At 51.9% G+C, this 23,690-nt stretch overlaps 2 protein-coding genes across 4 annotated transcripts in view; one reads left to right on the top strand and one right to left on the bottom strand.

The window, feature by feature from the left end:
• The window catches only part of Aagab (alpha and gamma adaptin binding protein), a 42,800-nt gene extending 40,784 nt beyond the window's left edge, over window positions 1-2,016 (top strand). For both annotated transcript variants that reach the window (XM_036193428.1, XM_036193429.1), the window contains exon 10: window positions 434-2,016. In XM_036193428.1, coding sequence (XP_036049321.1) covers window positions 434-511 — 78 coding nt within the window. In that variant the 3' untranslated portion in view covers window positions 512-2,016. The remainder of the gene's footprint in view (window positions 1-433) is intronic.
• Window positions 2,017-7,267: 5,251 nt separating this feature from the next.
• The window catches only part of Smad3 (SMAD family member 3), a 116,891-nt gene continuing 100,468 nt past the window's right edge, over window positions 7,268-23,690 (bottom strand). For both annotated transcript variants that reach the window (XM_036192541.1, XM_036192542.1), the window contains exons 6-9: window positions 15,674-15,886; window positions 14,833-14,970; window positions 13,093-13,237; window positions 7,268-11,051 (exon numbers count right to left, since the gene is read on the bottom strand). In XM_036192541.1, the coding sequence (XP_036048434.1) occupies window positions 10,928-11,051; window positions 13,093-13,237; window positions 14,833-14,970; window positions 15,674-15,886 (620 nt within the window). In that variant the 3' untranslated portion in view covers window positions 7,268-10,927. The remainder of the gene's footprint in view (window positions 11,052-13,092; window positions 13,238-14,832; window positions 14,971-15,673; window positions 15,887-23,690) is intronic.

Consider the following 23,690-nt stretch of genomic DNA (forward strand, 5'->3'; position numbering starts at 1 on the left):
GACATGGAACCTTCACCAGGCCTCAGGATGTTTGCCTTCCTCTTAGGCCGGAAAATTCTTAGCTGTTTTGTTATTACCAAAGCAACACATGTTTTTGGCAGGAAACTGACATGATTGGTGACATCTCATTACATGAACTCTGTCATCATTTATTTACTCAGCTCCATTCTGGACATTGAGGCCAACTGTGTGCTCAGGTTTTTGCTTCTGTCAGTGATGAAGTTGGGCTATCCCCACCGTTCACATGCGTGTGCAGCCGTGATCACAAGCTTAGCACATGTCCAGTGCAGAAGTCTGGGTCAAAGGCTGCCTAGGGATTGTAATGTGTGTTGTTGGAAGGCAAAGTTGTAGAATTGTAGACCCCAGTCAGTTCAGGTGTGGCATATGCACGAGCTGAAGGTTCGCTGTTAGCCTGAAACTTGTCACTCCACAGGTGGCCAAAGCCTTCTGGATGGCCATAGGAGGAGACCGAGACGAGATCGAAGGCCTTTCTTCTGATGAAGAGCACTAAATTCTTCCGCTAGGTTTGACCGGCGCTGACGTCAGCCCTGTACACTCAGAGCGCTTCCCTTCACAACCAGGTTCTGCTCTGCCAAGATCACTGTTATCATGCTGGCCGCCTGACTGGTTTTGGGGTTCCCTTACCTGGGCTTTTAGAAAGGAACGAGGGAGAAATCTTTGCTGCTGGGGCATCAGGGAAGGAGTGAAATAACAGTGGAGAGACATCTTCAGATCTACACTCGTCGTTTTAAGAACCAGGGTAGAATGGGTCTTAGAGGTCTGTGTTACAGGAGAACCAGGTGTCATAGAGCACACCGTGATCCCAGCACATGGGGACTGAGGCCAACCTGGGCTCCATAAGGAGGCCGGCTTCGGTGCTGAGTCACCAGCATTCACACTGGCTGAAGGTCGAGAGTTTGTGCTGTTTCCTGTGTATTTTCCCTGGTCCCCACTAAGAGCAAGGCTCTGACCCAAGATGGAGACAGCTGTAGATCTAGTGTGTACCTGGTGAGTAGGGGACAGGAGGCTCTTGGGTTTGTCTCTAAGCAAGTCCTTGAGGACATTTTAAGGTTAGTGTCTGAGTTCCTGCCACGGAGAAGTAAAAGTCAAGTGTGTAGCTCTAAGAAACAGAGGTGAAAGTTTCCTCCTCTGGGGAGGGTAAACCACCCCTCTCCCCAACTGCAGAGCAGGGGCCCTGAGTGCAGCCCTGTGCGGACCGAAGGAGAAGGGGCGTTGGTTCTGAGCACACTGCTGCCATACTGGTGGGAGCGCTCGCTCTTCTGACCAAGCGCTTTCCCCGGCCACTTGAGATTTCAGAGCTGTGCCATCGCACTTTCCACCCTGAAATCAAGACAAGTGCCTCTTCCTTCTGCTTGGAAGCCGGAGATCACTGTCAGAGCGCTAGCATCAAGCAGCAGGGGAAGGTGAGCCATCGAACAACCAGCTCCTGAGCCACCACCGTGATTTACTCCCAGGGCTGTTGGCCCCCTGCATTCCTCCCATGTTGTGTCTGAGTGCTCCCCAGGGGAGCACAAAGCAAAGTTTTAAAGGAAGAGAGGAGAGTCCAGCAAATAAAGACCCTTATTCTATCTTCATAGGTGCGGCCCATGACAGATGGCACCCATCAGGGGCTGAGAACTGGTCCTGACAAGGCTTACCTGCCCTGGGTACCACTTATAGGACCTGAAACAGATGCTTGGCCAGGCCGGAACCACCACAGGGAGGAGACACGCACACACGCATGCACACACTGATCTTACAGTCTTTGAGCTTGGGTTTACCACTCTCCCTTCAGTAGGACTGATACTTTGAAATGAGTGCATTAGCCATGCTTAAGAAGGAAAATTAGGGAAGTTGGCTCTGGGTTGCCAGGAGGGCAGAACATGTTTTACTTAAAACATGGAAGAGTTTAGAAAATAGAGGCCACATGATTAAGGAAAAATAGACTAGAAAAGGTTGTATTTGATTTTGCTGACTAAACAAAGCCAGGTAATTAAAAGACGATTTATTTATAAACTGTGCCAGTGTGTTTTGTTATGTTTGGGAGAAGGGTGTGAGTTGGGGGAAGCCTGGTGTCCTTTGTAGTAGGCATACAAAGAGTAAGGTTCTAGAGTCTGCTTTGCCTGTATGTGATGTCTGCTCCTACATCTGAGACCCCAACTGACTGTCAGGGATGTTGGCACTTCATGGGGACTGTAAGAGTCAGAGTTTCTGAGCTGATGCTGTGGTGACAGGTGCTGTCTTCTAAAATCTGTGCACATACCTTAGACCTCCAGCGTGGACTGAAGGTAAGAGACTGGCTGTCTTAAATACCTCTGCATTTCTGTAACAGCACTGGGTACATAGTAGGTCCACAGTTTTTGTTGGCAGGTATGGTCTGCCTGGTGGAAACGATCACACAGTCTGCTGACCCATGAGTTCTGGAAACTAGAGAGAGACAAGAGTCAAATTTTTCTTCCCTGAGACAATCATGTTATGTAATAATTGCAGAGTGATGAAGGCATGGCTATTTTTGTAATTTTAAAATGTGGCAGAGTATGAGAAGGTTGACAGACCCAACTGGCTTGCTCTCTATTTATAGAAGTTGGCCACATCTGATCCAGAGACTGAAGATTGGGGGAAGCTGGGCTCATTTAGATGGTTGAGTAATGTAGGATGTGGTTCACGGATCACGAGTGTACACCAGGCCTTTCCTGAAAACCACTCATGCACGAGGAAGATGTGTCCAGTGTCACCTCTGTGGTGAGCTGCGGAAAAACATCTTTGCCAAGGCTTGTCATGTTCCTGGCATCGTCTTTTTTTAATTTATTTTTATTTTATGGGTAAGGGTGTTTTGCCATTTTGCCTGCATGTACCTCTGTATACCATATGTCTACAGTGCCTGTGGAGGCCAGAAGAGTGCCGTGGATCATCTGGGGCTGGAGTTACAGATGGCTGGGAACAGAACCCAGGTCCTCTGGAAGGGGAGCCAGTGCTCTTGGGTTGGTCTCTAACAATGGCCATTGAGTGAACATGAGGCATGCTGCTTGTCCTTCTGTGGCCTGCCGTAGCGAGCAGGAGGATCATGGTGGAAGGGAAGAGGTGGGCTCTGGAGACTGTTGTGAGTGTGAACGTTTGCTACTGCAAAGCTAAATTTAACAAATGTATCTAGAATGGTCATGGGTTCTGGTTCATTAGTGCTTTGCTTGAAGGAGGCTTAAGCAGATGATCTGATGACCCAGATTTGCTTGTCACACACCCATCTACCAGGAACAATTAAGTATTAGATCATTATCAAATAGTATCAGAGGCCTACAGGGAGAGAAAAGCATCTTCTCCAGGGTACTGAACCGGGATGGGCCTGAGGGCTACTCAGTCTCTGCTCAGCTCTGCTAGGGTTTGCTCAGTGGCCCACCCCACACCTCTGGAACACACACTCTTGAGTCTTATGTCCACCGAGTCTGCTCTTTGTCTTTACTAGGAGTGAAGCGGGTTCCGGTGTCAAGAGAAATATCTTGCTTGGTTCTGGATTGTTCCTCTGATATGTGGAATGAACAGTTAACCAAAGAACCAACGGCAATCAATCATTTGCACCTTTCCTCAGAATGTTGGGGAGCCCCATTCCTGTGCCCTAGTGATTGAATGGTTCTACTTCCCCTGCCCTTTTTTTTTTTTTTTTTTAAAGAAAAGTACAGTCTGGCCTTAAAATTATTACACAAGCTTCCTTAGTATGTGTGGTGGTCGTCGTCCTAAAACCTTTATATGTGTGTACATGTGGGTGGCACTTTGTGTATGTGGAGGTCAGAGGACAACTTGAAGGAGTTTGCTCTCTCCTTCCACCGTGTAGGTTCTTGAGACTTGAACTCAAGTCATCAGGCTTGACAGCAAGCACCTTGACTCACTGAGCCATCTTGCCAGCCCATTTTTTTGTTATGTTTTTGAGCTGGAGTTTTGGCATGTGGCTCAGACTGGCCTTGCACTCTCCATCCCCTTGCCTCAGGCTCCTGAGAGCTGGGGTGACAAGTGTACAGCACTCACGTATGCACTGTTGGTGGCTCACACCCCTTCCTGTGTCACCAAGAACCTGAGCAGCAGGGGTCACGTGAAGACACTCCAGCTCAGCTTGCTAACCAGGATCCTCCTTGCTGTTCTTGGGAAAGAAGTGGCTGTCATTGCCTTTGTCTTCTGTTACCAACTAGATGGCTTTAATGCTACAAAGATGTGGGCTCATTAATACCCAGGTTCTGTGCTTTATGAGAGTAACAGTGTTGGTTGGAAGAGACATTGATTTAACCTGAAGTTCAAAGACATGGACTGTATCAGTGGCCCATCCCTGGAGTTTGGTGGCCTCAAACTTGTCTTTCTGCCCTGCTGAGGCTGAAACAAAGACTCAGGAACCAGCCAACATGGCCTGGGACTCTGTTGGTGCCAGAATCAGAATGAGCAAGGCAGAGGAGTCAGTCTTCAGGATGACATTTCTTTTCTCCTGGAGCTCAGAGGTAAGCGAGACAAGGTCACAGGAGACAGAAGGCCGAGCAGAATGGGAAGAGGGTTGCAGGCAGGCTGCACCACAGTGGTTTCCAAATGTGAGTCCATTCAGAATCACCCGAGAGGTCCCACCCTGTTTCTCATGAAGTTGGTGTGTGGTGGGACCCAAGAAGCCTCATTTATAGCATCCTCGATGATACTGACATCTCTGGGACATGCTTTAGAATCAAGAAAGTAATGCTGTACTCTGACTGGAAGGAATAGAGAGTCTGGGCACACAGGTAAGTGGGGACATGGACATTCTTATGGTAAGCCATGACATGAACAGAGGTACAGAAATGAGAGCCCAGGCATGTACACTGGCAAGGCCCGGGACAGTCCCATCAGAAAAATGATGGTTATAAAGGTGATGGCAGAGAAGAGTCCACCGGTCCCAGAGGGACTGAGATGCCACAGGCTGTGGGCAGAAAGGATCTCCACTCACGTGTCTGCTCCAAGGAGGCCTGGCAGCAACCTTGTCCACACGTATCTAGTCAGCTGCACTGAGGGGAGTCTCTGGCTGCATGGGCTCAGCGTCATGACTAAGGATGGCTGCTGTAGATGGAGATAAGGGGTAGTAGGCATTTTGTCACATGTTTATCCCTGCGACAAGAGGGGGACAGATTAGGATTTGGGGACAGCTGTAATAGCAAGTGACCTGGAACTGGATTTTGGTCTTTGCTCTAGTTACACAAAGACTCGCATTGAAGTAGCACAGTGGAAAGATTCAGAAGGCGCAGCACTAAGGCAGAACCCCAGCTAGGGCACTGGCTGGCACTGGCACACATGTGGGCCACGGGAAGCCAGAGGTGGAAGAGTACTACAAAGCCCTGTGCTCAGGGGACTCCGCACTTGCAAGGGATGACAGACACAGGTAACAGTGTGAAGGAGACTGGGGGCAAATACCCCTGAAAGCCTTCCTGGAGGAGGGCTGCACTGAGCTGCAGAGCGCTGGCTTGGTGGTGTGGATCAGAGCAGCTTGGAGCACAGGTAGAAGGTGTGGGGAGGAGGAGGAGCACGGGCAGGCAGGCCTGGTGACACACAGGCCCCACCGCCGCTGCCCTGAAGATAGGTGGGGAGCTGAGCGGGAACAGAAGGCGGCCATCCATGGAATGACGGTAGCATCTGCGCCGTGCACCAAGGGCAGTGTTGTAGTGTGGGTTTGAATGTTGCCCTTAAAGACCCACCTGTTAAAGGTTGTTCCCAGCTCATGGCATTATTGGGGACTGGAGCAACCTGTGAGGTAGGCCTGATCCCACAGTCATGGAGGCCATGCCCTTCCTCCCTTCCTCCCTTCCTCCCTCCCTCCCTCTCTTTTTCTTTCTTTCTCTGCCTCCTTCCATTACAGGCCCACAGCAGGGGAAAAAATGAGCATGGGTTGGAAGGCCTGAGACCATGAGCCAGAACAAATTTTCTCTCCCTAAGCTGCTGCTTTCAGGTATTTCATTATAGTGACAGTTCCGCCTAACACAGGCTGTGTGAACTGTTCAAGCTGGCTGAAGCCCACAACAGTCGGGATGCTGCGGCAGGGTCCAGGTGCTGGAGAAGCTGGTGTGTAGGATGATGAGAGCAAAGACTGGGGAGACTTAAGAGGAAGTAGAGGTACGGAGCTATGGACAAAGGTGACTTGTCGGTTTTCAGGGTGATAGAATTACAGTAAGTATCATTCCCTTTTGCAGACTGTCTTCTGACTTGTGAGCATGAGCAGTTGATGGACCAGCAGACCTTTGTCCCCAGGGTGGAAGCTCAGGGCTGATACAGGAGTCACTAGCATTTATGTGGCTGGAAACCCTGAGGGTTGATGAACTCATTATGGAGACTGTCAATAGCACACATGTCGTCAGGGAACACCAGACCACAAAGGAGATGCAGGCTCAGGAAAAAGGCAGATCCAAGGAGAATGAGGCAGGCTCAGGGGCAGGGCCTTTCCAAAGGGTGTTGGGGGGCGGTGTTGCTCAGCTAGAGCCTCAGCAAGGGGAGGGATGGGGAAGAGAAACACAAAGCTGCTGAGGGGCTGGATGATGGCAGAGGTGGCCCCATGAGTCAGTCGCTCCTCACAAATCACTATAATAAAGTACAGATTGGGGTCCAGACCTGGAGGGAGTTGGGGGTGGGCATGAGGGTGGGAGAATGGACCAAAGAATACCCCTGGGGTGGGAGTTTGAGGTGGCTTGTGAAGGTCTGCCTAAGTGGCTTCTTCCTGAACAGGAGGTCCTTAGGACAGGTGGAAGGGCCCCCTGAAGGATAGGGAGCCAGGTCTGCCCTGGTTCTGCTTTGTTCTTTGGTATTTAGTACATCTCCTGCAGTTGATGGAAAATTTCAGCAGGAACAGAACTCTTGTTCTGAATTTAGAATTCAGAATGACATGTCTGGAGTTACAAGGTTTCTTGTAATTCTTATGTGTCCCTGCGAAGATGTATTGGCGTGGGGGAACACAGTGACAGTACGGCAGATGGCAGCTGGGGAGGTCCAGGAGAAGCAGTGGCAGAGTTGGAGGCAGTGGCCTGCAGTCACTTGCCTTGGTGTACAGGGGGAATAAATGGGGGGAGAGGGGGGGATGACGACACATCCAGAGTATGTATCTGTGGGACTAGTGTCATATCTGGGGGACCCAGGGACTCCTGCTAGCCCTGTGTGGTGCCCTTGGAGAGGACTGGAGGGCAGGTATTACTGGAAGACCATGGCAGTGGGGCCAGGCACAGTGTTGTGTTATTAGTGCTTGCTCTCTATTAAACCCCTTTACCCAGAGACATAGCAGAAGTCAGACTGTGCTCCTGGCCCAGGAGCCTTACAGTGAAAAGTTTATTAGAAGGGCATATAAGAAGAGAGGACACGGCTCTTTAACATTGGGGTACAATGCTGTAAGATACAAAAGTTAGAAAAATCTAAAAACCACTATAAATACATGCTTTTTACACAGATACTAAAGGCCTGGATGGCTGAACAGCAGCGTGAGAGTCCACACCAGCCCACTTGCCCTGGCAACAGCAAAGGCTTCTGGGATAAAGATGGCTCCAATTTCCATGTGAGGTTTTCACTCCCAGAAGGGAGGGCCTTGGTGCAGCGGCCTGTTTGTGCACGCTGCTCCTTGTTGACCTGGTCTGGTCTGATGTTTGTGGAGCTGGAGCCAAGAGAGCCACCGCAGTCTCCAGTGTTCGGGACTGGCTGTGCCCCAGCTCTACCCAGTCACTGTCCTTCGGGGACAGACCTTTACAACTGTCTTTAAGAAATTAAATAGTCATCCATCTGAACGGTTTGAAGGAATTGTTACATAAATATGAAAACAGCAGAATGCTAGCCGTCACTGTTGGGTTAGCTCGAGCCGGCTGTAGGGGCTGTTTCGAAGGTGGTAGCCATGCACCAACGTGTTCCTCTCCATCCAGTGCCTCCTGTCAACCATGCCACATCCTCATGGTTGACCCACATCCTGGTGCATGGCTTTCTACCCGCTTGGGAAGTTGCTGTACACTGTGAAGACCATTGCTTAAAGAGGCCAGTGATGGAACACCAATGCCACTCAGAGACAGTACAATGCAGGTCCCTTCTAACGTAACAGGCACACACATTAGCCACATACTCACATAGTAAGGAATACAGTGCAGGGCTGTGGCTGCGGCCTTCTGGTACAGGCACCTTTTCAGCCTCTCAAGGACTTAAAAAAAAAAAAAAAAAAAAACACTCAGAAATGGCAGCTTGGGGCTAAGGATGAAGTCAGACCCCAGACAACTCCGGCACATGCGTGACCTCACACGCTACCTAAAGAGAACCTTTCTGTGGTTTAAGTAAAAACATCAAGCCCTGGAATATGTCCCAGCTCTGAGAAGCGAGCAGAGGAAGAGCAAGACCACAGTACCCCATAAGCACTGCAGCTCAATACATTAACGAGTAAAAACAAAAAAGTGTCACAGACATTACAATAACACAACGCCCCCAGGACAGTGGAGAAGTCGGCCAGCAGCCTCGTCTCTCACGATCTGCCTAAGAGTCCCCGCTCCCCACTCCAGGCTTTTCTCCAGGCCTCCTGGAAGGTGGCCAGCTGCAGTGACAGGCCAGCACAGGCCTGTAACCCACACGGCTGGGCCACCTGCACACGCACTAAGTTAAATTGGGGAGGAGAGGGGTACACAGCTAGCTTCTCTGGGTGCTGAAGACGAGGATCTGCCCAGCGCCAGCCATGTGGGTCAGTGTCAGCAGAAGCCCGAAGCCAGCATGGCACCTAGTCAGGTCACCTGAAGGAACCACATTTTTCAAAGGCCACAGCAGTAGCTGCTTTCCTCTGGACCTCCAGCTGTTCTTTAGAAGGAGAAATGCTGTGCATACAAGACAGATGGAAAACTAACTCGGCAGGACATTTAGATTACACGTACCCAAAGGACCTGTGTCCTCAACGATGGAGTGGCGTTTTCTAGATTCTAAGCCTTTTATTTTCAGGGATGCCGAGAGGACCTGCCTAGAATTTCCTTGGACATCCTTCTCCAGCGACTGGCCAATAAAGCAAGGGGCCAAAGATGTAACCTCTGGTAAGAAGAAAAGATCTCTCAACATTGTGCCTCCTAGGAGCAGCTACAAGAGTAGCCATCATGCAGGACGGGCTGTGGGACGACTCTATTTGTGCTGGGTGGAGCCATCATGCAGAACAGGCTGTGGGATGACTCCATTTGTGCTGGGCAGAGCTCTTCTCCAGGCACCAAGGGGATGACAATGGGCCACAGGAAGCCCCAAGGAAACTGGGCAGCAAGTGGACAAGGCAGGTCCCCACAAACCACTGCCCATGGCTTCAGTAGAAGCCACATCAGAACATCCTTGTGCTGGGCCTGACTCAGAGCATGGGTGACATAAAGGCAGTTCCAAGGCCTTCCTGTGTCTGAAGCAGCAGTCCACAGAACGTTTCGAGCCTGGCACGATGGTCACACCCACTGTCTGCCCTCTCAGAGGATGCAAGGCATTCAGAACTGTCTTTGGGTTCTGTAGCAACAACCTGGGGGCAAGATGCTCTTAGACTTCTTGTGTCTGAAGGAAGCTTGGGGAACAGCATGCCTAGCTGGAAAGATCCTGCCCAGGGCTTCAGAGGCCACAGGATCCTGCAGGAGAGACACCAGAATGTTCCTCGAGTCTCCGGAGCATCAGAAGATTCATCACATTAGAGGGCACACTTTCTTCCCTCTGAAACAGGACAGGACTTCCACAGGAAATCCAGGAAAAACGTGGGACAATCATTTTACAACAAACAGCGACCAAGAAGAAAGTACCAATCGCAGGTGGGATCCTGTGTGCTGTGTTCTAGAAAAGCTGGGAAAGGGGCTTTTCTTTTTCCAGTTGATATAATTTATACTCGTTTTCTCTGTAATTGCCCCTGGGAATGGTGCTCATTACACAGTGTCACCGTGGCAATTTTTGGGGACAGTCCTTTACCAAGCTGGGTAATCTTATACCCCAGCGTGAAGATGGCAGGCCTCTCTGCACCAAGCCTGCAATTTCCCAAGGTGTAAAAAAAAATTATTATAGCCCTTTTCATTTGCCCATGTCGGCCTGGGATGTCTTACCTTCTGGCTTCTATAAATCTCAACTTTCAAACCTCAGGGCAAGCAGCAATTGCTGGGTCCACTCTGGTTTTCCAGCCAAGGTACGTAACCAGGATTGTTTTTGTAAAACAGAAGACATTTCAAAGAGCCTCTGCTAGGTGAATTCATTAATGCAACTGGCTCCATAAACCAACACAGCATATGCGTCAGACTATGGTGCCAACTCTCAGAGAAACGTTCAGTATGGCGCCACCTCCGCCGGACATGCATTCCACCCTTGCCCTTTCTGCCTTCTGTGGATACTTGGACAACATCTGTTATCTCTGAGAGTAATGTGATAATAAGAATTATGCATCCCATACACGCTGAGCTTCAGCAGGTCCTTCCAAGAAGGGACAATGAAGAAATGGCTCTCACCAGCTTTGCCCACTGGCATGTTCCTGTCTGTGTTCTGGGGGTGGGGAAAGTGCAGGTGTAGGCCATCTAGTTCACCAGGTGCACCCTCTCCGTGGAAGTGGTGGGACAGGGCATGCGCCATTGAAGTTTTTATCCAAAGCTACAGGAAGCCAGGACCCTCTCCCAGAGGTACACTCCAGCCCTTGAGAAAGGCACTATCCTTTTAGATCTCTGTCTTTAAACAAGGAGTCAGATGGTGACACCACCAGATCCGAAGCCACTTTTTGGGTCTCAAACTGGGGTGCATGTATGCAGCGACACAGCTGTTCATAAAATCATCCCTGGGATTTTTCTTTTTTTTCTTTCTTTTGTGGTTTCAGAAACAGGTTGGTGCCTTAGTTGAGAGAACTTTGTTGTCTTCTTTGACAAGAACAAGTTGGATGGAGTTCTCTTCCAAGGCCATTGTCTCCAAGCCCACCCTCCCCCCCTCACCCCCAGTATCTCTAAGACACACTGGAGCAGCGGATGCTGGGAGAGCCCATCTGCGTGAGGACCTTGTCAAGCCACTGCAAAGGCCCGTTCAGATGCAGCTCGATCCAGCAAGGGGTGCTGGTCACTGTCTGTCTCCTGCAGAAAGAGGGAAGGGGTGGGAGGCTTCAAAATGTCTAGAAGAACACACATGTAAGTCACAACACTGCTTTCTGCCACCCTAAGCCAGAGGTCTCTTCATGTTAGATACCGCCTAGAGATGGACTGGCAATGAGACCCAACCAGGCCACGCTCTGCCAACGAAGGAGGGCTTTGAGTTGTCAGGTCCTGATGGAGGGAGAGGACCTCACAGAGTTAAAGGAGGTCAGTGTCCAGGGACTGTGATAAGCTCCCATGTATGCCCTCCTGCCTGAATGAAGGTCTCCCTGTCTCCCAGGCATGCCACTGGGTAGGTACCTACAGCCCCTCTCCAGATCCCCCACAGTTGGCATGTCTGTCTGATGGAGAGTGTTTTTACAAAGCACTGACAGAGCCCACATGCTTCAGGTCCCAGTGTGCTGCTATAATCCCATCTACAGCTTATTTTGGAAAATCTTACCAGCAGAGCTCGCCGGGGAACAATTACTGGAAAAACCAAGGCACACCACACATTTCTTTTCCTCCAAAGCACTGTCTAAATTCAGACTACTTGGTGACGCAGCTTGCAGGCAAGCTCCCAGAAGCCTCCACTGAGCAAAGGCTATCTGCTGAGGTGACATGCGGGTGCCAGCTGGAGGCAGGGCCTGGGCCTGGGCCCACTTACAGCTGCCTTAGAAAACCAGCCTGAAACCTTACTCTGTTTGGCCCACAATGCAGGAGGGCATGGCTGTTCTGGGAAGGGGCCGCACCCGCCACTAGGCTGCTGTGCCACGCTGCCAGGCGGCAGTGACGCAGTGAGCTGTGGAGGACGGGGTGTGCTGGCAGGGTGTCCTACATGGTGATCCAGGGCCATGGTCCTGAGGGTCACCCGCCCTGATCAGCATGTGCTTGGCCTGAGCAGTTCAGGAGGTTCTCACCCAGCCTGAGGTGTCTGCCTGAAGGCGGGGGCCTCCCAGTTCCCTGCCTTTGGTGATTTTGCACTCAAGAGTTAATTTTCTAACCTTTCACTCTCCCTAAACGCTCTAAATCCTGGACTAAAGGGTTGCCTCAGGCATTTCTCCAGCCAGCCCTTTGGGCCGGGTCATCACAACATGGCTGAAAGTTCTTCCGTAGTCTATCCACTTGGGCTGCTTGGTTGCTCGCCCTCCCTGGACCTCAGATTAAAGGGCCCAAAGTGCTTTGTTCCACTGGCACCACGAGGCATCCACAGGAGAACAGCAGCTCTGAGATCTAAACGGAGAAGTTGGATTTTACAGACCTCCATCCTCTGCAGAGAATCCGACTTTCCGTAAGCCAGGCTCATCGGGATTTCATTACGGAATGGTGGCCCAGAGCCAATATTGAAATGGGTTTGGCTAGAGTGCAGAGTGACTGCAAAACAAAACTGATTCCAAACATCTGGAAAGATGAAGAGAAGGGGCGAGCAACTCGCAAGGCGCTGGCTGCAGCTCGTGTGGGCACCTCCGTGTCTGTCTGCACGGCGCAGAAGGGCATGAGGCCCTGCCTCCCGAAATGCTCCTGTCCGGTATGGGGAAAAGAGACTAGATTCTCATTAAACCAAGTCTAGACGGTCTGAGGGCCTCAACTGAGCAGACCAGGTAGGCCTGGCTATTACTGGTGCCATGTTTAAAGTGCTAACTGGAATTCTTTCTAAAAAATAAATAAGCCGTTCTTTTAAACTCAACAAAGGAGAGTTGAGTGTTTATATAGTGATGGAGCTGGTGGTAGTGTCAGGGAGACAGTCACCCTGAGTCTGTCCCCAAAGAGACTGAAACCACAGCAGAAGCCAGGACAGAACGTGTCTTTTTCCACTTGACTTCACATATGTTCTTTTCTCTCAGAGGCTTTAGCTCCCACATCTCTGTAAGAATAATGCCCATGTCCCCACACTGGGCCTGGAAATGCTGACCGAGTTTGAACTGCTGAGCACCAGGAAAAGGCTATGCCACCATCCCTGGTCTCCTTGATCCCTTGAGGCCCTGGGCAGGTTGTGTAGAGTTGGCTCCTCCCCACCACCCACTAAAAGCAGCTTAGCACTGACCTGTACTCAGCTCCCCAGCCTTTAACGAAGCTCATTCGGATGGTGCACATGCGAGTCAACTGGTAGACGGCCTCAAAGCCCTGGTTGACAGACTGAGCCAGGAGAGCAGCAAATTCCTGGTTGTTGAAGATCTTCAGGTTGCAGCCTGCCAACCACAGATAGTCAGATAAAGCAATCCTGGAACCACCCAAATGGTTTAATTCACATGCCTCAGGTGGCACACGGTGCTTCTACTCAGCCGTCACCTGCTCTGTGCTCACCACCATGCAAGGATGGGCCTTCCCCATTCCAACACCTGATCTGCACACCCCTAGCAGGGAGATACATGTGCAAGGGGCACTGAAGGCCGGCCTACAGGTGCCACCTCCAGCTGTGGGGATGCCAGATGCCAAGGAGGAAGCCTGGAAATGGGCTCGGGTGACACAGGGATTGTCTGCAGAGGCTGAGGCAGGACCCACCTGGGGGGCAGGTGCTCCTTCATTGGTATAGCAACAGGGCATGGGGCAGTGACGAAGGCCAGAATCCATGCCCAAGAACTAGAGAACCAGTAGAACCCCTATCTTATGTGTGACTGTTCTACCTCTCCTTGTGGCCCTGTCTCCTTCAAGGGGCGAAGAGCAGGGCTTGGTCATCTGGGTCCTGACCATCTCTAAGCTGACAAGACACTAGCAGAGACCGCTACCAGAGCAGGGAAGGCAGCCGGCTGGGAATGGTCCAGGGGAGGTGGGTTGAATAAAGCATAGTCCACACCCACTTCCAGGGCTACAGCCCCAGCCGAGCCAACAGACTGAACACCAGGCTGGTCGGCCAGCCTCGCGTGGCTCAGTCCCTCTGTGGCTTCTCCCCAGCTCTGGGACTTGGAGAGGTGGCTCCCTCTGAATTCTCTCCCCAGCCTTTCTTAGAGCCACGGGGTTGCTAGAGAGGAAGAGGGAGCTCAGAGATGTGAATGTGCTTTGTAAAGGAAACCACAGCAGCTGCCAAAGCAGAACTCTATTCCTGGCTGAAATATTCTGCGTTCTTTGGTTTACCCTGCCCACGGTCCACTAGTGCTATGTGAGGAGCACATAGCTTTGGCTTTCTGCCTTGGAGGGGTCCAGCCTGGAAGTGCTTGGGGTCCAGGAGACATCCTCATAAAACCCCCAACTCCCCATAATAAACCCCAAATTTTCTCACTTCATCCAAGACCCGGGCCCAGGATGCCATTGTAACATCTCCCCGACTTTTACATGGCACCTCCAGCCAGTGTCCCACCCTGCATGTCTTCTATACCCTTGTTACAGCGCCCTTTCTGTCACATGCCCTCACACACGTTTCTCCACCATCTCCTGGCACCCCACGTCTCCTCCAGGATGCCCTCCCTGATCGTTCTACAAGTAGATGCCCTTTCTCCCTATTAGCCGCTTGCCTGGGACTTGGAGCTGTCACGCTCGTCTGTGTTCACCTTGAACACTGCAGGTCTGTGTAGCTGTGAGCCCAGGAGTACCCCTGTCCACCTCCTCCTCCTGCTCTGGTTCCTGTTGCAGACCCCGAATACTCTCATGTTTGGAAGAATGAGCGAAGGAAAGGCGCCACCACGCACCTCTGGGTGAGGGAGGGTACCCCGGGTTAGAAACGAGTGGCACAAGATGATAGCTAGGTACAGAGAGTCGCCAGTGCAAACACCAGTGTGGAGGAAAGGCAAGAAAGCCTTCCCAGGCGTGGCTCGGGGCAGGGCCCCAGGGCAGCACTGCAGGGGCTCACCTGGTGGGATCTTGCAGACCGTGGCAGGGTGCCAGCCGTAGCGCTGGTTGCAGTTGGGTGACTGAACAAAGATAGCGCTGTCGCTGAGGCACTCGGCGAAGACCTCCCCTCCAATGTAGTAGAGCCGCACGCCTCTCCCTTAGGGAAGTCAGGAGACACTGGGTCAGAGACCAGCCCCCAGGGCAACAGGCTAGCTGGGGAGGGGGCAACAGGCAGCTGCAAGGAGCCTACTCCAAACAAGAGGAGTCCAGAGCCCAGCCTGAGCCAAGTGGGAGAATGGTGGGCAGCTCAGGGTTCCTAAAGCAGTTGAAATAGTTGGCACAGGAAGGAGCCAGCCCCAGGCCTGGTGAGGGACAGCTGCTGCCACCCCATTGTCCCGGTTCCCCCTCCCCACACAAGGCACAGAAGCCCCTTGGTGAAGCCAGGGTGCTACTGAGGCATCAGCCCTCTCTGGCCCCTTGCCAAAGGGACCTCCCTTCTCAAGGTTTCCTAGTGTGACCCTTGCTTTCCCTTCAGCACCTAAATCCACTCCAGATGGACAGAAATTAATTTTCAATTGGCCCGGCACTCCAGTGGTTATATAAACATTGGGCTCTGCCCAGTGGGGATGTCCCCTTGTGCCTAGGAGAGGCCCAGAATGCAAGAAAATAGCTCGACTTGAAGGCCAAAGTCATGTGGGAAGGACCAGGTGACGTATCTTCACACTGCCTGTCCAGACCCCTACTTCTGCCCTACCCCACACACCCATCTTCCTCTCATCTGGGTCTTACAGCACTTGGTGCTGGGGAAGGGTGTCTCAGTACCCGCAGGGTGCAGCAGTGGGGGTTGGGAGGGCCATTACCAATGTGCCGCCTCGTAAGCTCCACAGCTGCATTGCGATTGACATTAGACAGCAGGCCCAGGCAGAAGCGCTCTGAGTTGGAGGGATCAGTGAAGCCATCCACTGTCATGGATGGCTGTGAGGCATGGAATGTCTCCCCAACTCGCTGATTCAGCTCGTAGTAGGAGATGGAGCACCAGAAGGCTGGCTCACAGTAGGTCACTGGCTGTAGGTCTGCAGAGACAGGAAACATGCTGGGTCAGTGGGCTCCCACAGGAGCTCTGAAAGACATTCTCCTCCCCCCTAACCCCCAGTTTCCATTGCACAAACCCTTCAAGGTTCCAGGGAGTGAGATCCTCAGAGTCTGAGGAAGACCCTGCCAGCCTCTAAGGGAAGCGACACTTGAGTCCATTTCTTTTGGGCCCACACGTACCCTGCCCCATAGTGTCTAGCCTTCCTATGAACAGAAGGAGCCTTCAGAGAGAGGCTAGCCCAAACATGAAATGGGTCAGGACCAGTACTATGATCAGCTATAAGTATGCTCTGCATGTGGTATGGGGCCATGCCATCTACAAAGTCACCTCCCAGCCTCTTCTGGGATCCTCAAAGGAGCCCATGTCAATCTCTGCCTCCCAAAGGGCTTTTATTTTGGTGCTATTTGGCCTGAGAAGCAACCATCTGTTCATCTGTCATGACATGGCCACAGTGGCCTTGTGAGTTCAGCAGCACCTCATGTGTGAACATGCAGACTAGGAATCAGAACAGGACTGGCCCTGTATCTCACAACAGAAACCATGGCCCATCTTTACAAAGTTGCCAGCTGTGGGGACAAAGGGACACAAAGCAACTACTGAGTTTTTCTGTGGTTATACCGTGACTAGGAGCTCCTCAGGGCAGACTAGCCACATGAGGACCAACTCTTTCCCAGGACAGCTGGGGACTGCTTGAAAAGGAGTTCTCTCTCATGGCCCAGCCTTCCACTTGCATGTCCTGGAGTTAAACTCCATGTGGAGTTAAAACAGCCCTGCCCTACTGCACACCTCTACAGCATCCCCTTGGATACAGCGTCCCCTTGGATGCAGCGTCTCCTTGGATGCAGCGTCTCCTTGGATACAACATCCCCTGAGCAGCTGGGTTCTGGTAGCCCCTCCCTCATAATCCCACAGCCTCCCACAGTACTTTACACCACACCTCCAGATGCTCCTCCACACTGCAGCTGGCCTGCCGGCCTTGGGGAGGAGCTTCAAGCCCACCTCCCGCTCATTGTCACCACCCATCTCAGACCTACACTCTCACCCTGGAATACTCTCAACTATTCATGCAGCCCCCGATGACCTGGTGTACCTGTGTGGCTGGTATCTGTAAGTGTCCCAACTAGCCAACTTGACTATGAGGTCCTAAAGTCCCCTCTCCTTCCATGCATGGGGCTCTGATAAGGGAATAAGGGATGGCTCAGCACTGGCCTGAGAATCCTGTTTGCTGTCCACCAGACAACTCTTAAGAGAGCTGCTGGGACCTGTGCTCAGTATCTCTTGAGTGCCCAAGGCAAAGAGAGAACAGATTTTATATATTATATATATATGGGCTTAGGTGGCCCCTGGTGACACAGTGGCCCCAATCTCTTGCAGTCCAAGCAAATGGACACAGCCCGTCTTTACATAGCCAGCCCCAGGGTCAGTACACCCTAAGCTAGGGCAATTGACTGCTTAGGAGAAAGGGGTTCCAGATATTATGGGATAGTCAAATGCACCCTCAGCCTCCACCCACTGCAGACTAATAGGATATATCTACCTCATCCTCCCAAGTGCTGACAATAAAAATCATTCCTAGACACTGCCAGATGTGTTCCAGGGGTTGGAAGTACTCCCCACTAGAGGCCATTGCCGTTTATGTCAAACCAGATCACAGAGTAATTCATTCATGCTCCCTGTATCAACCTCTACATCGCCCCTGCCCATGTGTGGCATCCTCTAGGCCACTGGTGCTATTGGTGGGTTTCCTGGGCTAACTACAGTAAGATGTGGGCATGCAGCAAGCAGGGCATGGTACCAACAGTGATGATAACCTTGACTATGAACTTGGGATCACCCTGATCCTGTCTTGACCTTCCAGATGCAGAAAGGCAACGCTTCCTCCCCTCCTCCTCTTCTCACAGTTGAGCAAGAGGCCGAGGAGGGGACGGAGGCCGAAGGGACGGAGGCCAAGGGGATAGATGGAGGCTGAGGATGAAAGCTCCTGTGCAGGGAAGGGTTATCCTGAGACAGGAGCAGCTGTGGCCTGTGCCCCGGCTCCTGAGCTTGGACTGAGCACATCAGCCACGTCCGGTCCTGGCTTTGCTCCATGCTTCCACATTCCAATGAGATAAGCTAGATTCTAAACAATTTAGCCACCAGAATGTGAGCTATGCTGCCTTGGACAATTTGTTTAAAAAAAAAAAAAAAAAAAAAAAAAGCCCAGTGCTAGCCAAGGTTTAAAATGGTCAGGGGACCTGTCGGTGCTGCCAGCTGCTACTGCCCAGGTACAGCGTCTACCTACCTTGAAGTGTGTCCCTGGGGACATGACCTTCTACTCTAGTCTGTTTCCTTATCTGTGTCAAAGCTGGTTCTAGAAGACAGCTAAAGCTGGGCATCTTGGTCACTGTGCTTCTGCCATGTTTCAGCCTAAAGAGGCAGCTCTGGCTGATGCAGGTTAGCCCTGGCTTCCTTAGTAATGTATATAACAAAGTCCTCCCCCTAAATTGCAAAGTCCTGTCTAGAATTTCGTGGGCCTAATCCAGGCACAGGAGAGTTAGAGTTAGGGTTCCCAGAAACACCAACACCACCAATCCCAAAAGGGTTAGCACACCACCCATGGTGTCTGTCAGACCTGGAAAAGTAGTGTTCTGGGGAAGGGTGAGCTTCCCTGGGAGGGGTAGAAGGCTTTTCAGGCAGATCTGTACCCTCCTCCAAACACCTCTGCGACACTGTCCCCAGGCACCCTGGGCAGCACAGTAGGGAGATTGGACTCAGATGGGCATGCCACGAAGACTCACAGCAGCTCTGTCATGGCACCAGGGTATAACTCAAAGGCTGCCACTTCGAAGGGTACCTGTCTTCTCTAGCTCAGAAACAGGACTGACTAGGGCAGCCTACTCCATAGCTTTTAATTCTCTGCAAGTCTATCTATGCCTTCAGGTTTCCCCTCTCCCTCTCCCCCCGCCCCAGCCCTGGCTCTTCCTTCAGGCACTTCAGCTACAGCAGATGCAGAATAAAAAGTAGAGTTACTATTTCTTCCTGCAACGGTAGCCCTGCACCCCCACCCCATACACAAATCTTTCCTAGCAAAAGTCTGAACACTGGAGAGGAAAGAGCGATCACTGGTCTAAGTGTGTGGTCAGCCGCTGCTGACAGCGCCCAGCTGAACTCTGAGCTTCCTAGAAGATCAACAAAAAGGAAACATAGTTGTTAAGGTTGGGACCTGAAATGTACCCCACAGGTTCCTACAATTGAATACTTGGTCCCTAGCTGGTGGCGCTGTTTGAGGAGGTTATGCACCTTTGTCACAGAGGGCCAAGCTGGCAGAGGTAAGGCCTGAGGGTTACAGCCTGCCCTGAGTTCTGGTTCCATGCTCTGCTTCCAGATCTACCAAGGTTTGAACAAACTGTGCTTCAAGATCCAGCCAACATGGGCTTAGCTGCTCCAGCCACCATGCCATCCCCACCCCCGAGTGACAACACCCCAGGTTCCAGAGTTTCCCAACATGTGCAGAAGTAGCTTATATAGGGCCCCGAAGACCTGCTGTTCAAAAGCCCCTCTGGCAGCAAGACTGCAGGAGATTGGCTGATGCGCCATGGATGCTGCCCCAAGGAACATGAGTTTGCTGGGCCAGACCAAGGCTTCCACACACCTGGGATCTTAGAAAAGACCTTGGCTCCACACAGCCCAGCTCCCACCAGCCTGCCCAATCCCTGCTAATCTCTTCCCAGAGCAGAGGTGTTGGAGAACGAAACCTCCACACTAGCCATCAGGGCCCCCACCTCCACCAGCATGGTGTCAGCAGGCTTCTCGACTGGCATGGGGCACTCAATTCTCTGCTGGCCCCTGGCCAGCCTAACGCATTGGCTGGCTTCAGTTCTGAGCCCCGTTCCAAGCTGGCACAGGATCTCTGTTTTGTTTAAGGAAAAGAAAACAGAATAAAACCCAGAAGGCGACACTCGGATTAAGGGGTGCCTATTAACAACATGTGCAAAAGATTCCAGTCAGCAGAAGCACAGGGGAGGAGAGGGGCACATCAACTTTCTCCCGAACTGAGGTAGGCGATGGGCAAAGGTCTGCACAGTGGGTCCCACAGGACTTGAGGTCAAAGCAGAGATGGCCTGCCTAGTCTGGGCCCTCCCACATGGAGGATGACTCTGCCTCAGTCTTGAAGAGTCCACCCTCCAACTCTACAGCCCTCTGGCCATCTCTTCCTTAGTTTGCGTTCACTGGAGTACCCTTCCCCATCTGTATGACCCTGACCTGCAAGGCCATGAGACTTCCCTCCATGCAAAGTAATTCATGCCCAGCCACCTGGGCACCTTCTCCTGCTACAAGGGTTGGCGCTCTGTGGCCCCAACATCTGGGTCCTAATTCCAGCCTGCCTGAGGTTGAGGCAGAGAGCTAGGACATACAAGGAAGGCGTGTAAACTGCTCTGGCCTTGGACCAGTTTACTGAATCAGGAAAACAGCTGGGGCTGAAAACCAGACCCCTGTGGCAGCTGATTCCTGCCATCATGTTCACATCCAGCATTATGTGGGTTCTTGGGGGTCTGAACTTACGGCCTCATGCTTGCCCAGCTGTACCTAGTAAGCCACTTACCTAAGCCCCTGCCTGTGTTTCCATAAGCCTACTGAAGGCTGCAGCTACACATGGCCTTTAAAAAAGTACCCTGCCTGGCAGCATGGACTCAGCTGGCTTCTCTTCATTCTGGGGTGGGGAGTATGGGGGTGGGGTTTGCTCTGGCCACCCAGCCCAGTCCTATCCCAGCAAAGGAAGGCTCGCCCTGCCACAGGCACTGCAGGAAGCCATTACCACAATAGGCTCCAGCTCTCAGCAGCCCCAGGGTTCTCACAAGGACCTCAGTTTCCTCAGCCCAGGCACACCCTACATGTGTCACCATGAAGCAGGGAACAACTTACTCACCAGAGGGACTCAACTGTCACCTTCCCTAACCTGCACTTCCTTTCCCTGTTTTCCTCAATCTTCCTGACTTAGACACTTAGGAAATTTCAGGTGACCCGCCCAGCATGATGTGTCTGAGCAGAAACAGGCCCAGGTCACACCCTCCCTGCCCTGCAAAACAAAGGTCCCAGGGGTTCCCCAGGGCGAGCTCCCAGCACCATGCCCCTCTGGCGCTCAGTCATGTCTTTGGGCCTGTCACTCAGGTCACTGCACTGCTGATTTAGAGAAGTGGCTTCACTGAGGCAGGAAGCTCGTCCCCAGACCTGAGCTGGGGCCTGAGTGGGGAAGAAAATGAAAGATGTAACCGGATGTTGTACACTTTCTCTTTGCAAAATAATTTCATAACAAGACCTTTAAAAGACATACCTGTACTCTTGAGATAGCCCCATCTTTTTCTAGAAAGCACTGTGCTGGCTAGAGTGTTATGTCAGCTTGACACAAGCTGTAGTCATCTGAGAGGAGAGAGCCTCAATTGAGAAAATGCCTCCATACGATCAGGCTGTGAGCAAGCCTGGAGAGCATTTTCTTTATTAGTGATTGATTGGGGGGGGGGAGCCCTTTGTGGGTGGGGCCGTCATTGAGCTGGTGGTCCTGGGTTCTCTAAGAAAGCAGGCTAAGCAAGCCATGAGGAGCAAGCCAGTAAGCAGCATTTCTCCATGGCCTCTGCATCAGCTCCTGCTTCCAGGTTCCTGCCCTGTTTGAGTTCCTGTCCTGACTTCCCCAAATGATGGGCTATGATGTGGAAGTGTAAGCAGAATAAACCCTTTTTCCCCAACTTGCCTTTTGGTCATGGTGTTTCATCACAGCAACAGCAACCCTAACTAAGACAAGCACTCCTCAGCTTATCTCCACCCTGCAGTTTGGGGAACCTAGTCACCAAGCACAAAGGCTGCTGCTGTTTGCTTCCTCAACATCACCCCCATACTTGCCCTTCAGCCCACGGCTGCTCTATCCTGTACCACACACATCTCTGACTGCTCTGTGAAGGCTGTCTCAACCTCCCGATGGCACTCCTCAGCTCTTCGAATGTCTCCCTGTGCACTCCTGAGAAGTCTCCTCTGCTGACACCTTCACGGCCTCTACAATCTGGCCACCGCGCCCATGACCTTATCCTCCACCTGGCTTTAGGCCTTTGCCTTCTGTCCCCAGTGTCCCCTTCTGCCTGTGTCTCTGGCTCTCTCCTGAGCCAGGCCCCTCTCTCTACCCAATCTACCCACTCCCATGCCAGCCAAGCCTTCAGGGGTAGTTTTTGAATGGACTTGCTGGAATGATCAGTGGGTAAGGGAGAGAGGTGCCCAGCAGCCATCTTTGTGGGAGGAACAGAAGATGGACAGGACTCTTTCCCATAGGCTTCTTGCTATGCTGCCCACCCTAGGACTTGGGGGGGGGGGGCGACTCACATAGGCACTGTGTGCTCTGAAACAATGCCTTGGACCAACAGCAACCATGAAACAATGGTTGCAACTCTGTGCCTTGGGCCCCAGCCTCCTTGGCTTCCCAGGGAGGTTGCAACCTCTGCCAGTTCTGTCTAGGCCTGTCAGACCTCATCACAACAGGCCTCCTTACAGTCTCAGTCCTGTGCACACAGGCCCACAGCCACTTCTTCAAACGATCTTTCCTATTTCTCTAGCGCGTTCCCCTGAGCTTCCCTCAGGATGGCCACCAGCTAATTGGGTTTCTTTCTGGTTTTCCTCCAGCAACTGCTCATCAAATTTATTCTCTACCTATCTATCTAGTGGACAGATCACCTCTATGACACTGCTACCAGGGCCTCACCGTAGCCCTGCAGCACACCAGCAACCCCGGCTGGGGGGACTGCAGTGAGGTGGCATCCAGGTCTCTGCTGCATCTTGCCCCTGCCTTTCCTGCAGCTGAGGACCACACTGCTGACTTCCTGGGAGCACTCCTGCCCTTCCTGCAGCTGAGGAACACACTGCTGACTTCCTGGGAGCACTCCTGCCCTTCCTGCTAGCTGAGGACCACACTGCTGACTTCCTGGGAGCACTCCTGCCCTTCCTGCAGCTGAGGACCACACTGCTGACTTCCTGGGAGCACTCCTGCCCTTCCTGCTAGCTGAGGACCACACTGCTGACTTCCTGGGAGCACACCTGCTCTTCCATCTGCCATGTTCCTCATCTCCTTCTACCTCCCGACATCCACCTAGCCTTCAAGGTCCCACTTACACATTTGCTGAGTCTGCCCAGCCCATTGCATATGGCTTCCTCTTGGGCATACACAGCCCCTCCTCTACACTTACTCCCTCAGAGCCATGGGTAAATATAGATGTGATCAGGTTGTGAAGGTCTAAGTATTTTCCCCAACATGACTCTAGACCAATGGTTCTCAATCCCTTTGGAGAGGGGTGTCAAACGACCTTTTCACAGGGGTCACCTAAGACCATCCAGAAACACCAATAAGTACATTACAATTCACAACAGTAGCAAAATTACAGTTATAAAGTAACAACAAAAATAATTTTATGGTTGGGGGTCACCACAACATGAGGAACTAACTGTGTTATAGGGTCATAGCATTAGAAATGTTGAGAACCACCTCTCTAGACCCAGGCATCTATACACACTATATGGATTGAGGAAGCCAAAATTCAAAGGCAGTTTCTCTAACGGCCGAGATGAGTACAGGCTCTCCTGACCCGTGGTGAAAAGTTACCACACTTCTGCCCATGGTCACAATGAAGACCAGCCCTCAGAGTACCCTGCAGAGGCCCCAGGAGACACTCACCCTGTCACCCTGCTCTCCCCTCATCTCCTCCCAGCCTTCAGCCCAGGGCTAAGATTTGAACACATGTGAGGGATCCTAAGTCAGAAAAGTATGGCCC

The sequence above is a fragment of the Onychomys torridus genome, chromosome 7 (genome assembly GCF_903995425.1).
Source record: "Onychomys torridus chromosome 7, mOncTor1.1, whole genome shotgun sequence".
NCBI classification, from domain to species: domain Eukaryota; kingdom Metazoa; phylum Chordata; class Mammalia; order Rodentia; family Cricetidae; genus Onychomys; species Onychomys torridus.